The following is a 13,051-nucleotide window of genomic DNA, read 5'->3' as shown; positions in this document are numbered from 1 at the left end:
GCCCCCAGCACCCCCTCTTCATCTGGGACTGGCAGGGGGCATAGCAGATGGGGGCTGTCTGAGCCCCCCCATGCCCAAATCAAGGCACTTCACTGGTCCTGAGAGGGACTGGGGAGGTGGCATTGCATGTTTGGGGGGTGTCGTCATGTTGTTTCCTCTCCTGCAAAGCCTCGGGGGCACAGACCTGGGCGAGCCTTGGGGACACACTCCTGTGGATTGGGGGTTCCTAGTGAGGGGAGGTGGGGGCTGGCAGTCCCTTGTCCTCTTCCAGCTCTTCTGACCCAAGTTTGCTGTGCAAGCAGCTGAGCTCCCCTGTGCTCCTCCTTGGCTCTGCGTCACTGGGTTCTTTCCACTTGGGGTCCCTCAAGGGCTGAAGGGTGCTGAGAGGCTCTTCCACCCACTCGGAACAGAGGGACAACACTCAGACAGTTTGTGGGCAGAGATCCCATCCCCTCCTCCAGCCCTGCTGTCGGCTGAAGGCACAGGGAAAGCAGGACCCAGCCCACAGGACTTTCCCGGAAGGGCAGCTCGGCATCTCTCACCTCTCCCTCTGCTATCTCCAAGGATTTTTCTGGGGGATTAAGGCTGCACTGACCCCACGGCAGGGGGTGGGGACTCAGTCATGGCTTCCAAGCGCCAGGCATCCTCCTCGAAGCAGCCAGACAGCAGGGAAAAGAAGGCAAAAGGGGAAGACGAGGACGGCACCTGGAGCTCCACCTTGGCAGCCCTGAAAACTGCTCCCAAGGAGAAGCCCCCTGCCACCATTGATAGGCTGTGCCCCCTGAGCACGGCACCGGACGCCCGGGTGAGAGCAGGGCTGAGGTACCCAGAGGGGCAGGGATGGGAGGGTGTTGATGGGAGGGTGTGGGTGGGAGGGTTTGGGGTGTCCCAGAGCAGCCCCTGCCCTGTTGACACAGGGTCAGCCCCAATTTTCCTTGCAGACCCCCATGTGTTCCCACTGGGACATTTCTGGACCCTCTCCTTCCCCAAACACTGCCCAGGTGCCAGCCCAGGCCGTGTCACTCGCTATAGGTCTATGAGGACTATGACTGCACCCTGAACCAGACCAACATCAGTGCCAACAACAACAAGTTCTACATCATCCAGCTCCTTGAGTGTGATGGTGCCTACAGTGTCTGGAACCGCTGGGGCCGCGTGGTGAGTCCACCCTGGCACTGCTCATCCCCTGCTCCTCAGCTGTCCCCACCCTGCCTTCGGAACCCCAAAAGCTGAGGGTGAACCTGGTGGTCCCCATCCTTTTTCCCTGGTCCCAAAGCGAGCAACCACCTGTCCTGCTATAGCCCTTTAATGGGGGGGCTTCAAGGACTTGCCCCCACATAACATGGTCAGCCTGGCTGGGGCACATGGCACCTGTCACTGCAGTGAATATGAGTGTGACAGCCCAGCAAGGAGTCCTGGGGTGTCTTCCTGAGCTGGTGGCTCAGCATGTTCCTGCTCACTGCCCCACAGCCTTGCTATCACAGCCCTCCTGGTTCCTGCCTGCTTCCACTGGCATGGGGCTGGTGGAGCAGGGATGCAGGGGAGGTCCTGACCGCTGCTGTCCACTGCTAGGGAGAGGTGGGCCAGTCCAAGCTCATACCCTGTGCCTCCCTGGAAGCTGCCAAGAAGGACTTTGAGAAGAAGTTTCGGGAGAAGACCAAGAACAGCTGGGCAACAAGGGAGAACTTCATTGCCCAGCCGGGGAAGTACACGCTCATCGAGGTGCAGCCAGGGGCTAGGCAGGAGGTGGAGGTTGCCCTCAGGGTGAGTACTGCGGGCACCCAGGGTGTCACCGTGGTGGGATGGTCCTCATCGCACTCCTGGTCCACTGAACACCACGACATCCAAGAGGGTCAGCAGGATGGGATGGGTTTTGAGGGGAGTCTGGGTGCGTGCTGGAACAGCTTGAAGGCAGAGATTTGGGGCTAATGGGTTAAAATGGAATGGAAGGGCATCTTGAATGAGAAACATGGCCTTCTGGGTGGCAGTGGCCATGGAAAGTGGAGGCAGCACCTGCCTGTTGCTCTGCTGCCCCGGGACCAGGCTCTCCTCACAGAGATGGGCAGCGCTGGTGCTGTGCTCCCACAGCCTCTCACAGGCTCGCAGCTGATGTGGGGTGTCTGCAGGTGGATGCTGTGGATGGGGACAAGGTCTGCAAGCAGCGGGTGCTGCCCTGCACCTTGGACAGAGCCACACAGGACCTGGTATCCCTCATCTTCAGCAGTGACATGTTTCGGGATGCCATGCAGACCATGAATATCGGTAGGAGGCAAGGGATTGATGGGTGGCGTGGGCTCAGTCTGGGGGGGAGGAGAACGGAGCAGAGTTGCTGATGGATTTTAGAGCATCCCCTCTGATATCCTGGCACCTGATGGGACTGTGGACACCTCATGCTGGTTGCCCACACTTGCCCATAGTGATACTGGACGTTCTTGGAAGTAGCTGTGGGGCAAGTGGGGTGGATGGGTTCACCTTGTCCTCCCCTGTAGACGTGAAGAAGATGCCTTTGGGGAAGCTGAGCAAGCACCAGATCGCGAGGGGCTTTGAGGCACTGGAGGAGCTGGAGGCAGCGCTGAGGGAGCAGCCCCCCCAGGCCGCACGCCTGGAGGAGCTCTCCTCACGCTTCTACACCATCGTGCCACACAACTTTGGACGGGCACGGCCACCCCCCATCAACTCCCCTGACCTGCTGCGTGCCAAGAAGGACATGCTGTTGGTGAGATGCCAGAGCACATAGTGGGTGGCATCCCTTCTCAGTGGGGCAGGAGCTGCTGGCAGGAGGCTGGGCTTGCCCTGGTCCCCCGGCACAGTGCCCAGTACTGGCGGTGAGGATGTCCCTGCTCTGTCCCTGCCAGGTGCTGGCCGACATTGAGGTGGCACAGAGCCTGCAGGCACAGAAAGTGAAGGAGGAGGAGGAGGAGGAGGAGAAAGAAGTCGCTCATCCACTGGATCAGGATTACGCCCTGCTCTGCTGCCAGCTTTCCCTGCTGGACCCAGCTTCCCGGGAATACCAGGTGCTTCTTATGCCACAGTGTCCCATAATGGGAAGCAATTATGTCAGGCCTGTGGGCACCCCAAAGGTTCCTAATGTCTCAGGGGGACCGTGGGCATTGCTGGGATGGCTGCCTGGAATGACACAGCTTTTTTGCCTCCCCCTTGGCAGCTGATCCAAACCTACGTGACGCAGACTGGGCACAAACTCCGCATCCTCAACATCTGGCAGGTGGCCCGAGATGGTGAGGTGAGGAGAAGGTGATTTTCCCCATGTCACAGTGGGGAAGCCATGGTTGCACCCCAGGATTGCTTTAGGGCTTCTCCATCCAGGAGGGGATTCAGCCCAGCTGGCCAGGGCCAAACAGGCACCCCATCTCCTGCCCCTCCAGCCAGGCACTGGGGCTGGACTGGGTAGGTGGGTGGCAGTATTCCACCCCTGGGCACCCATGTCTCCCTCTGTGGAGAGCCCTTAGCTCTGCATCTCTCCAGGATGAGCGTTTCAAGGCCCATGATCTCCTGGAGCACCGGCGCCTGCTTTGGCATGGCACCAACGTGGCAGTGGTGGCAGCCATCCTGAAGAGTGGGCTGCGCATCATGCCCCACTCGGGCGGGCGCGTGGGCAAGGGCATCTACTTCGCCTCTGAGAACAGCAAATCAGCCTGCTATGGTGAGGGTCCTGGGATGGGCAGGGCTGCTCATGATGCCCACAGGGTCTGTGTGAGCCTGGCTGCCTTTGCATACCCCCTGCCAGGCAGCTGTGGGCATGCCAAGCCCACGACTGGTCCCTGTGTCCCAGCATGGCCTGGGCACAACCAGATGGGAACACCAGGGATGGTGCTATCATCCCCATCCCTTTCTCCCATGGCAGTGGGCTGTACATCTAAGAAGGTTGGCATCATGTTCCTGACGGAGGTGGCCCTGGGCAAGCCCTATCGCATCACCTGCGATGACCCCACGCTGTGTCAGCCACCTGCTGGCTATGACAGTGTCCTGGCCTGTGGCCAGACAGAGCCAGGTGAGCCTGGGGCAGGAGCGGTGTGGTAGCTGTGGGCCTGTGGTGGGCACAGGGCATGGGGGGAGAGAGGCCAGATCTCAGGTTTGATGTGGTGGTGGGGTGCCTTCTGGCCCAGATCCTGCACAGGATGAGGAGGTGCTGCTGGATGGCAAGAAGGTGCTGGTGTGCCAGGGCAAGCCCATCCCCATGCCTGCCTACAAGGACTCCTCCTTCAGCCAGAGCGAGTACCTCATCTACCAGGAAAGCCAGTGCCGGATCCGCTACCTTGTCCAGCTCCACTTCTGAGGGTGCCTGGGAGCACCGTGGCCCTGGGCCAGCACCAGCTGGTGACACCCATCAGCCCAGAGCACAGCGATCTGGACACTCCGGCCACCCCACCTGGGGCTTGGCGAGGGACAGGCTGGCATGGGGACGGAGCTTGCTTTGGCTGTGAATAAAAGCACCGTGCCTTGCATCGAGCAGTGCTCTCGCTTTCCTGCCCAGCAAGGCAGGTGTGTTATAGGGAAGGGTGTCAGTGGGTCGCTGAAGGGATGGCACGGGTGGCTCTGGAGGGGCCAAAGCCTTCAGATGAAAGCTGGTGTCTTTGAGAGCCAGCTGCTCTTGTCACGTTAGCAAGGCACATGGCTCATGCCCACCCCGTGGCATCAGAGCTACAGAGGATGAGCCAGATCTGCTGCCCTGCGTGGGCATGGAGGAATTAATCCATCCATCCTGAGGGTGAGTGCCCGTCTGGTTCCTGACACCTGACCTCCCTCTAGTGCCATGCCTGCTGTCCTGCCTCAGCCTGGCACCCATGCCAAGCCCTTCTCTGTGCTCACGTGTGCCCCTTGTTCGGGTGCTCAGGCTGCCAGGGAAGGGCAACTCGCAGCTGTGTTACCCCGATGCCCCATGAGTATCCATGTGCTAGTGGAGATGATTTGCTGCAGACCTGCCTGTAGCTCTGTCCCTTGAACCCCAGGGACCTGAGGGCTGAGCTGTTCCTCTGGAAGGACCAGGCCTGTTGGAGTGGGTGGCCATTCTTGGGGGGCACAGGGCTCAGGGACCCCGGTCCCCCCTTCCTGAGCCCCTGCCGGCTGCTAGGACCCAGCAGCTGTCCCCGTGGGACTGCCACGGGTGCAGGCAGCGCAGGCAGCGCTGGGAGTGACAGCTGGTGCCATCCGCAGCTGGCGGGCTGCAGGCAAACAGGATGACGAGCGGGTGACGGGAGCGGGGAAGGGGGAGCGTGGCCTCACACAGGGCCGGCAGCCCCGGTTCTGCTGCGGGAGCAACACCAGCAAGAGGGACCCCAGTGAGGAGAGGAGCATCACCCATCTCCCCAGGAGCAAAGGTGCGCTGAATCCCATCCACCCCAGGTTCCCCTGTGGCCAGAGCAAGAGGGTTGGGACAGGCAAGTTGTGCTGTCCCTCCTTGGGACATACTGGTGCCATTGGAGAGGGGGACGGGGTGTCAGGCTGGCATGGGTGCCCACAGGTTCTAGCAATGCTATCCCTGGCCAGCTTGTGGACAGCCTGGGTGCCAGCTGTGGGACAGCCAGGGTGCTATGACTTCTCTGGCTACCTCTCCCTCCTCCAGCACCTTAGAGGTGTGCTGGTTGTCTCTGTGTTTCTCTGTGGCTCTTCTCCATTTTGGTTCTTTCCCTTCACACCCTGCTCCCCATCCCAACAGGCAAGGAGAAGGTAGCAGCCATGGTTGTGGTGGGGTTACCCTCTCTGGGACACAGGAGAAGAGCCCTTGCTGCCCAGGCACCAGAACTGCTGGCTTAGCCCTGGAGGGGGATGGCAAGCCAGACGGGGTCAAACACCACGGACAGCCTAGAGCTGCTCTCCATCCCCAAGCACTCCATTGCCCAGGAGGTGGTGGGCCTCTTCTGCATGATCCTGCTCACCCTCACCGCCCTGGTGGCAAACATCGTGGTGATGGTCATCATCCTCAAAACACCCCTTTTCAGGAAGTTCATCTTCGTCTGCCACCTCTGTGTGGTCAATCTCCTCTCAGCCATTTTCCTCATGCCCCTGGGGATCATCTCCAGCTCCTCCTGCTTCAACAGGGTGATCTACAGCATTGCTGAGTGCAAGGCCGTGATATTCCTGAATATCTGCTTCATCAGTGCCTCCATTCTCACCATCTCTATCATCAGTGTGGAGCGGTACTACTACATCGTCCACCCCTTGAGGTATGAGGTCAAGATGACCATCAGGCTGGCAGTGGCTGGAGTGATTTTCATTTGGGTCAAGTCTGTTCTCATCACTGTCTTGGCACTGGTGGCATGGCCTCACGGTAATGGGGCCACCAGCGCCAGCCGCTGCACAGTCTACTGGAGCCCCGGGGCCCACAAGAAGGTTTTTGTGATCCTCTTCAGCATCACCTGCTTCATTCTGCCCACCATCATTATCCTTGCTGTCTACTCCAGCATCTACCGCGTGGCCCGGACTGCATCCCTGCAGCAGGCGCCTGTGCCGGCACAGGCAGTTGCACCCAGACACCGATGTGATTCCATCGCCAGCCAAGTGACCATCCTCACTGCCAGGATCCTGATGCTGCCCAGGCTGATCCCAGATCGCCTTCTGGGAAGCAACAAGGCCATCCTCACCTTGGTCCTCATTGTGGGACAGTTCTTGTGCTGCTGGCTGCCTTTCTTTGCTTTCCACTTGCACTCCTCTGTCACTGTTGGCACTCTGGGTGGTGGGCATGGGGAGATGGTGGTCACCTGGATTGCCTACTCCTCCTTTGCCATTAATCCTTTCTTCTACGGGTTGCGGACCCGCCAAATCCGTGAGGAGCTGGCCCGGCTCCGGCGCAGCTGTCTTAACCGTCCACTGGGTCAGGAGCTCTGTCTTTCCATCTCAGAGGCTTCTGTTCAGGAAAACTTCTTGCAGTTCCTCCAGAGAGCAACTTGCACACTGGAGACCCACACCAGCTGCATCAGCCCCAGCCCCAGGAACAGGCTGGACCAGACCACAGCGGGCTTCCCCACCCCAGGTCAAGTTCCTGAAGAGAGCAGCTGAGAAGGAGGCTCTGTTCCACTGTGCTGGGCAGGAGACCTGCCAGGGACCTGTCAGACCTGCTTGGACCCAATCTCTTGGATTTGGGGGAGTCCTTGTTCAGGTTTTACCTCTTCTCTGAGCTTGTGCTGGAAGATGGTTTGTCTCTGTGTTTCTCTGTGGCTCTTCTCCATTTTGGTTCTTTCCCTTCACACCCTGTTCCCCATGCCAACAGGCAAGGAGAAGGTAGCAGTCATGGTTGTGGTGGAAGAAGGCAAGGAGAAGGTAGCAGATCTGGGGAAGTCACATCTCTCTTCTGCAGGCTGGAATTGTCTCCGGCTCCACCAGCACAGCCCAGTTCCATGGATGGGCTCTCCTCAAGACATGGAATGCTAAGGGGCTCCTGCACAGGGGCAGGGACACCTCCATCTCCACTGCCCTGCTGGGAGCTCTCCTGGCCAGTGGGAAAGAGCAGATGTCCCTTGCATTCTACCCAGGAGCAATGTTCCAGCTAATGCCACTAACACCAGTAACACCAGGGCCCCGAGCCCCCTGCTGAGCCTGGATGGCAGGCATGAAGACCTCCATCCTTGACTGTTTAACCCAAAACTAATGTCTGTGTGGAGGAGCTCCTGCTCCCTATAACACTGATCAGGAGGACACACTCACAGGGCTGGCTCTGGCTGTGTCACTGTTTGTCCTGCTGGCATGGCAGCATGCAATGCCCATGGCCATGCCTGGCCATGCCCTCTGTCCCCCTTAGCTGGCAGTGATCACCCCCCTGGGGGGGAACTGGCTGTCCGGGGGTCCATGCCAGGCTGTTTATGGACACAGCTGCCCAGCTGAAGCCCGGCCAGCAGTGCCACGTGCCAGCCAAACCGGGCTGCTGGCCAAGGGCACACTGGGGTGGACATGGTGACACAGGCTGGTGGGGGGTGGCTGTGTGGGGGCAGCAGCAGCTGGGCAGATGGGATCAGGAGCTGCTGTTCCACTTCAGTCTCATTGCTTTTGAAGGGCTTGGGGACACTCTCATGGGGTCCCCAGTGCTAGAAAGAGGACTGGACCGTTTTGGGGAAGGCTGCGGGGGTACATCACCCCCAGCCCACCCACAAAGGTCCCAGGGATGGTGTTGGCATGGCGGGTTGGAGATGTCCCTTCTCCAGTAATAACTGTAGGCCTGAGGGAAAACTGCCCTATGGCCTCTCTAACTTCCCTGTGGCAGGGAGGGGCTCCAGGAAGACCCCCAGAGAGATGGGGCTGAAGGCCAGCATCCCCTCCTAGACACAGGGATGCCCTTCCAGCCACCACCCAAGTACCCAGGAGCTGGGGCCACCCCTGCTTTGGGGGAAGTCTCTATCCAGGGTGGGGAATATTATTATTATTTTTGTTGTTATTGTTATTTTCTTGTAAATTTTATCTTTTTATTAAACCATTGATAAGTTACAAAGGAGGAAAAAATATAGACTCATATATATACAGCATTTCCAAGCCAGCAGGGACTGGCTCTTGGATGGGGTTGCTGGGAGGCGATTGCCCCAGGGTGGCCCAGCAAGGGCCCCCCACCAGAGCCAGTGGAGGGGGGACTCCTGGAGAGGCCAGGCAGTCCTCATCCAGTGGGACCTGGCTTTTGGGTGCCAGATGGAGTGTGGGCGTGAGCAGGATGGCAGGGCAGGCAGGGTGAGGAGCAGGAGGCAGGGGTCCCACACCAGCACAGGGCACTGGGAGGAGGGACCCTAGGCCGGCAGGGATAGGCTCCCACCCATTACCAGGACACATGGTCTCTGTGCAGAAAATCAGGGAGGGGGGCACAGCGCTGCTGGGACGAGCAGCAGGCAATGAAACAGCCCCTTCCTCCAGCGGGCATCACCACCAGGAAGACCCTTCCCTTCCCTGGGGTGGGGGACATGGGGCACCTGGCAGAGGCTGAGGTCAGGGTGGGTGATGGGAAGGTGTCCTTGCTACTGAGGAGCACCCTGGACCCCCTGACCCACCCACCAGTGGGGATCAGTGGGGCGAGAACTTCTGCCGGTCAGCTTTCTTGGTGCCGTTGGCTGCCGAGATCTTGGTCGTGTAAGTGGTGGTGCCGCCATTGGGACCTGCCATGGAGGATGGGGACAGTGCCAGGAAGGACACCGGCTTCAGGCCAATGAAGTTGGAGAGGGAGATGGCGTAGGGGGTGCCCAGCAGGGCTGGGGGGGCTGGGGCAACGGCGGGAAGTGCTGCACCGGAGCCTGGGGCAAGGGGCTGGGAGAAGCCCATGCCGAGGTCCATGGAGCCAGGGCCTGGTGGCACCTGGGAGGTAGATTTAGCCGTCTCTAAGCTGGGGAAGCAAGAGAGAAGGATGATGGTGAGTACCATGGTGACAGAGTGGTTCTCCCACCACGTGAGGGTGCAGGAAGCACGTGCCCCATCCTTTCTGGCACATGTCTCCATGGCACATCCTGGGTATCCCACTGAGCAGGATTAAAAAGCTGGGGCTCAAATCTGGTGGGTCTCGGGTCCTGCACCTACCGCCGCAGGATCTCAAAGCACCACCCCGCTCATCCTTCCTGAGGATGCTGTGGTGGGGGTATCCTCCAAAAGCTGCCTTGGAGTGCTGGAGAAGTGCCACCCCGCACTAGCACCCAGCATGAGTCCCTCCCAGGCTGACACCTACCAGGCTGTGATGAGGTACTGAGCCAGGGTGATGCTGACAGGGGTCCCTGTGATGGTCACATGCCGCTCACTGGAGCCCTCGGTCTGGTTGCCAATCTTGATATGGGCGCCCGACATCTGCCTGATCTCGCTGATCTTGCTGCCGTGCCGGCCGATGATGCAGCCGATGAGCTGAAGGGGCAGGGATGGGGTGAGCCAGAAGCAGCCAGAGCAGTCTTGCCAAGCAGGGAGCTCCCAGGGGTTCACCCGGACACATCCTACACCTCAGAGGGTTGGTGAAACTGTGGAAGGTGCTGGGAGGGCAGGTCACTGCTTTCCTTGGGCAAACCTTACTTTTGGTCTCACTCAAGTCCCTCTAGCTGGCATTGTGCCACATGTCAAGGCCATTCCTTGGCATTGGCCAAACCCTTTCCCCCTGCCCTGTGTTTCAGTTTCCCTTTTCTTCTGCCCCAGTTACTCCCTCCTGCTCCTAAGCTCTGGCAGAGCCTCCACTGTGTGGGCCAGTGGGTGCTGGCCTCTGCAAAGTGCCTCTGGGATGGGACACATGGGTGGGGACAAGCTGTGGTCCCCCTTGTCATTCCCAGACCAATACATACGTCATTGGGCACCAGGAACTCCTGGGAGCTGCTCTGGGAGCTGGCATCCAGACCTGGAGAGAGAGACAGGGATGTTAGCAATGGGGGGGGCAGGTCTCCAGTAACTCTGTGCCCCTACCCCAGCCTCATACTGGGGTGGTCAGCGGCTCTGGGGACAAAACTGGAGGATCCCTGGGGAGAGGCAGGGAGGACAGGACATAGACAAGTCATAATTTGGTGCTGGTGCTCTCTCACTGCAGGACTGGGGACCACTGGTGGGTGCAGGGACCCCAGGAAAACAATGACAGGGTTGTGCTGGGGGGGGGGGGCGACGGGCGCGGGGGGGAGGGGGTGCGGCTTGGGGGGGCTGGGACTGGGAAGGGTGCAGAGGATGGAAACCCCTTCATCAGGGCCAGGTGTCAGGGTGGATCAGGAGAGGCACCCACACCCCCAGCCTTGGGGGGAGCATGGGAGATGCTCACCTGGCATCATGGTGGGTGCATGGCCCAGGGGGGCAAAGGGAAGCGCGTGCCCTGACAGCTGCTGCAGCTTTGTCACCTGCCCAGGCAGTGCAAAGAGGAGGAAGGTGGTGTTAGGGGTGATGGCAGAGGGTCCCCTGTGCCCCAGTGCCTCCCAAGACAGGCATTACCAGCAGCACCCATCCTGGTGGGCACAGACCCCGTTGCTACAGGGACAGACTCACCTCTGCAGGAGAGACCCCACTGTACTGGCCCTGCATGGAGAAGCCCTGGGGAGAGAAAAAAGGGGCATCAGTGGGGAGCCAGGTGGGGACCATTGTCTCAGGTCACTCCCCCCTGGGACAGAGAGACTACCCTGAGCCCACCAGAGTTTCCCCTTGCTGTCAGAGGCTGCCCCCCTGGCCACCTCATGCCCTTGGAGATGCTGTGGCCTCTTACCTGATTGCCAGAGAGCAGGATGGTGCCCAGGGAGAGACCAGGGTGGTAGGGTATGGTGGCCCCCTTCGGAGGCGACTGGAGACAGAAGGAAGGAGGTGGAGGAGATGAGAGATGAAGCTGAATGCCCCTGTAGCCCCAAGGACCCTCTGCCCCTTTATGCCTCCAGCAAGCTGGGCATAGCCCCCAGCACCATGAAGGCATGGTGCTCCTATGGGTTTCCACACAGGGGGACCCTGGTGTTTGGGTCCAGATGGGCATGGGAAGCCTTGGGGAGGGGGAGGTGGGTAGCAGATGCCCCCTGGGCTGGGCATGGGGCTTGGCGGGTACCTCCAGGATGACAGCGCAGATCTGCCTCACACACTGGATGATGGTGTCTGGCACCCCCGAGACGGTGACAGCCCGTTCAGTGGAGTTGGGCAGCAAGTCACCAGCCACCTGCACCTGTGCCCCTGTGCTCTGCAGGAAGCAAAGAGAGATGCTGGCGTCCTCCAACCACTCCCTGCCAGGGCTCAGCACCTCACACCTCCCCTGTCCCCCTCCTGAGCCCCCAGGGACCATTGCAGGACCTGCAGGGTGGTGCTCCCTCTCCTGCATCACCTCCCCCAGCCCCTGCGGGACTGTGGCAGCCCCCAAACCCAGGGCTCTGTGCCTCCAGGGGAAGAAGGGGATCCCACATCCAGGCTGCCCTCAGCCTCACCTCCCGGATCTCCCGGATCTTAGCTCCCGCCTTGCCGATGAGGGAACCGCATTGGCTGGCCGGGATGACGAGGCGCAGGGTCACGGGTGCTCTGCCTGCTGACACCCCATCGCCCCCTGCTCCCAGGTCCTGTGAGGGATGTGGGTTGCAGCGTCAGACCCCCAGGATCCCGCAGGTGTGGGGGCACCTGGCGGGGACGTAGGAGGGCTGTCTACCTCCTCCAGCTTGAAGGCGATCATGGAGACAGCGCGGAAGACGGCATCGGTGGAGCCGGTGATCGTGGTGATGCGCTCAGGGCAGGACCCTTCCGAGATAGTGATGCGTGCGCTGCTCTGGGGACAGTGTCACACCCCATTAGGGATGTCACAAGCCCTGTGCTTCATTACTTCTCCCAGGGGTAGCCTCATAGGGGAAGATTGATGCCTTCAAGCCTGAGCCTTCCCCTTCCCACCTGCCCCAGGCAACTTTCCCTGGGGTGCCGCTTTGTTTTCCCTGGTTCCACCTGGGATTTAGGGGGCCAGGCACATGGGAGCCACCAGGTATAGGCCCAACAGGCAGCAGGACCTGGCAGCCCATCAGCATGCCCTTACCTGCTCTCGTATCCTCTTAACAGTCTCTCCTTTCTGCAGGTAAAGGAACAGGGTGGGTGGTCAGGTCCAGGGGAGCCAAGGGCTGGCAACACACAGGACCCCAAATCTTACCTTGCCGATGATGCTGCCGATCTCCTGAAAAGGCAGACAAGAGAGGCACTGTCAGCAGGCAGCTCCCTGCCTGCCACATCCCTCCTCTGCCCACAGCCTGGCAACAGGCAGACCTTGCCCTAGGGACACTGGGTGACACTGGGCCATGGGAATGTGCCCCTCCCTGGCCTAGGATGGGGAAAGAAATCCTTCTGGGAATGCTATTCCCAGGAGAGACTGGGAGCAGGGGAAGAAAACAGGGCATGGTGAGGAGCTGGAGCTCCAACATGGCCCCTCACCCCAGGCATCACTGACCCCCCCAGTGGCACTGAGCCCCCTGCCATTACCTTGCCGTGCATGAGCATGCGGAGGGTCAGGGTGATGCTGAGCTCCGTCTCCTCGGGACTGCCGCCCATGCCACTGGCTCCGTCCGGCGATGCCATGGCGGGAGGGCGAGATGAGCCTGTGGGACATGGTGGTCTTCAGACAGGGGGGATGCCCCAGCTAGCCCCCCACCCCCAGATCTGCAGCTTGAAA

General features: G+C 60.3%; 3 protein-coding genes across 8 annotated transcripts; 2 read left to right on the top strand and 1 right to left on the bottom strand.

Moving 5' to 3' along the window:
- The first annotated feature begins 22 nt into the window (after window positions 1-22).
- Window positions 23-8,437, top strand: PARP3 (poly(ADP-ribose) polymerase family member 3). Of its 4 annotated transcripts, none has more exons than XM_017732391.1 (11): window positions 23-805; window positions 1,033-1,158; window positions 1,573-1,764; window positions 2,127-2,262; window positions 2,490-2,716; window positions 2,856-3,014; window positions 3,164-3,241; window positions 3,484-3,661; window positions 3,863-4,009; window positions 5,173-5,336; window positions 5,675-5,763. In XM_017732391.1, exons 1-10 carry the CDS (start codon window positions 623-625, stop codon window positions 5,208-5,210), a joined length of 1,464 nt encoding a protein of 487 aa, XP_017587880.1. In that variant the 5' UTR covers window positions 23-622; the 3' UTR covers window positions 5,211-5,336; window positions 5,675-5,763. The 4 variants fall into 4 exon arrangements, with proteins under 4 accessions (XP_017587880.1, XP_017587879.1, XP_017587878.1 ...); XM_017732389.1 differs by lacking the exon at window positions 5,675-5,763 and adding an exon at window positions 7,265-7,658 and having other exon boundaries at window positions 25-805; window positions 4,125-5,336; XM_008632182.2 differs by having other exon boundaries at window positions 25-805; window positions 4,125-5,336; window positions 5,675-7,658.
- Window positions 5,785-7,014, top strand: LOC103614279 (probable G-protein coupled receptor). Its single transcript, XM_017732294.1, has one exon. The coding sequence runs from the start codon at window positions 5,785-5,787 to the stop codon at window positions 7,012-7,014; it is 1,230 nt and encodes a 409-aa protein (XP_017587783.1).
- PCBP4 (poly(rC) binding protein 4) lies at window positions 8,390-13,051 on the bottom strand. 3 transcript variants are annotated; one of them, XM_008632312.2, is made up of 12 exons: window positions 12,862-13,051; window positions 12,536-12,559; window positions 12,425-12,457; window positions 12,050-12,166; window positions 11,835-11,963; window positions 11,465-11,593; window positions 11,138-11,212; window positions 10,924-10,968; window positions 10,703-10,778; window positions 10,242-10,294; window positions 9,647-9,816; window positions 8,390-9,310 (listed from the first exon to the last, which is right to left on the bottom strand). In XM_008632312.2, exons 1-12 carry the CDS (start codon window positions 12,955-12,957, stop codon window positions 8,995-8,997), a joined length of 1,263 nt encoding a protein of 420 aa, XP_008630534.1. In that variant the 5' UTR covers window positions 12,958-13,051; the 3' UTR covers window positions 8,390-8,994. The 3 variants fall into 3 exon arrangements, with proteins under 3 accessions (XP_008630534.1, XP_017587882.1, XP_017587881.1); XM_017732393.1 differs by having other exon boundaries at window positions 12,050-12,161; window positions 12,862-12,878; XM_017732392.1 differs by lacking the exons at window positions 12,536-12,559; window positions 12,862-13,051 and having other exon boundaries at window positions 12,050-12,236; window positions 12,425-12,439.

Source organism: Corvus brachyrhynchos, unplaced genomic scaffold, assembly GCF_000691975.1.
Source record: "Corvus brachyrhynchos isolate BGI_N302 unplaced genomic scaffold, ASM69197v1 scaffold4, whole genome shotgun sequence".
Taxonomy (NCBI): Eukaryota; Metazoa; Chordata; class Aves; order Passeriformes; family Corvidae; genus Corvus; species Corvus brachyrhynchos.
This window is presented reverse-complemented; position numbering and strand designations above follow the sequence as displayed.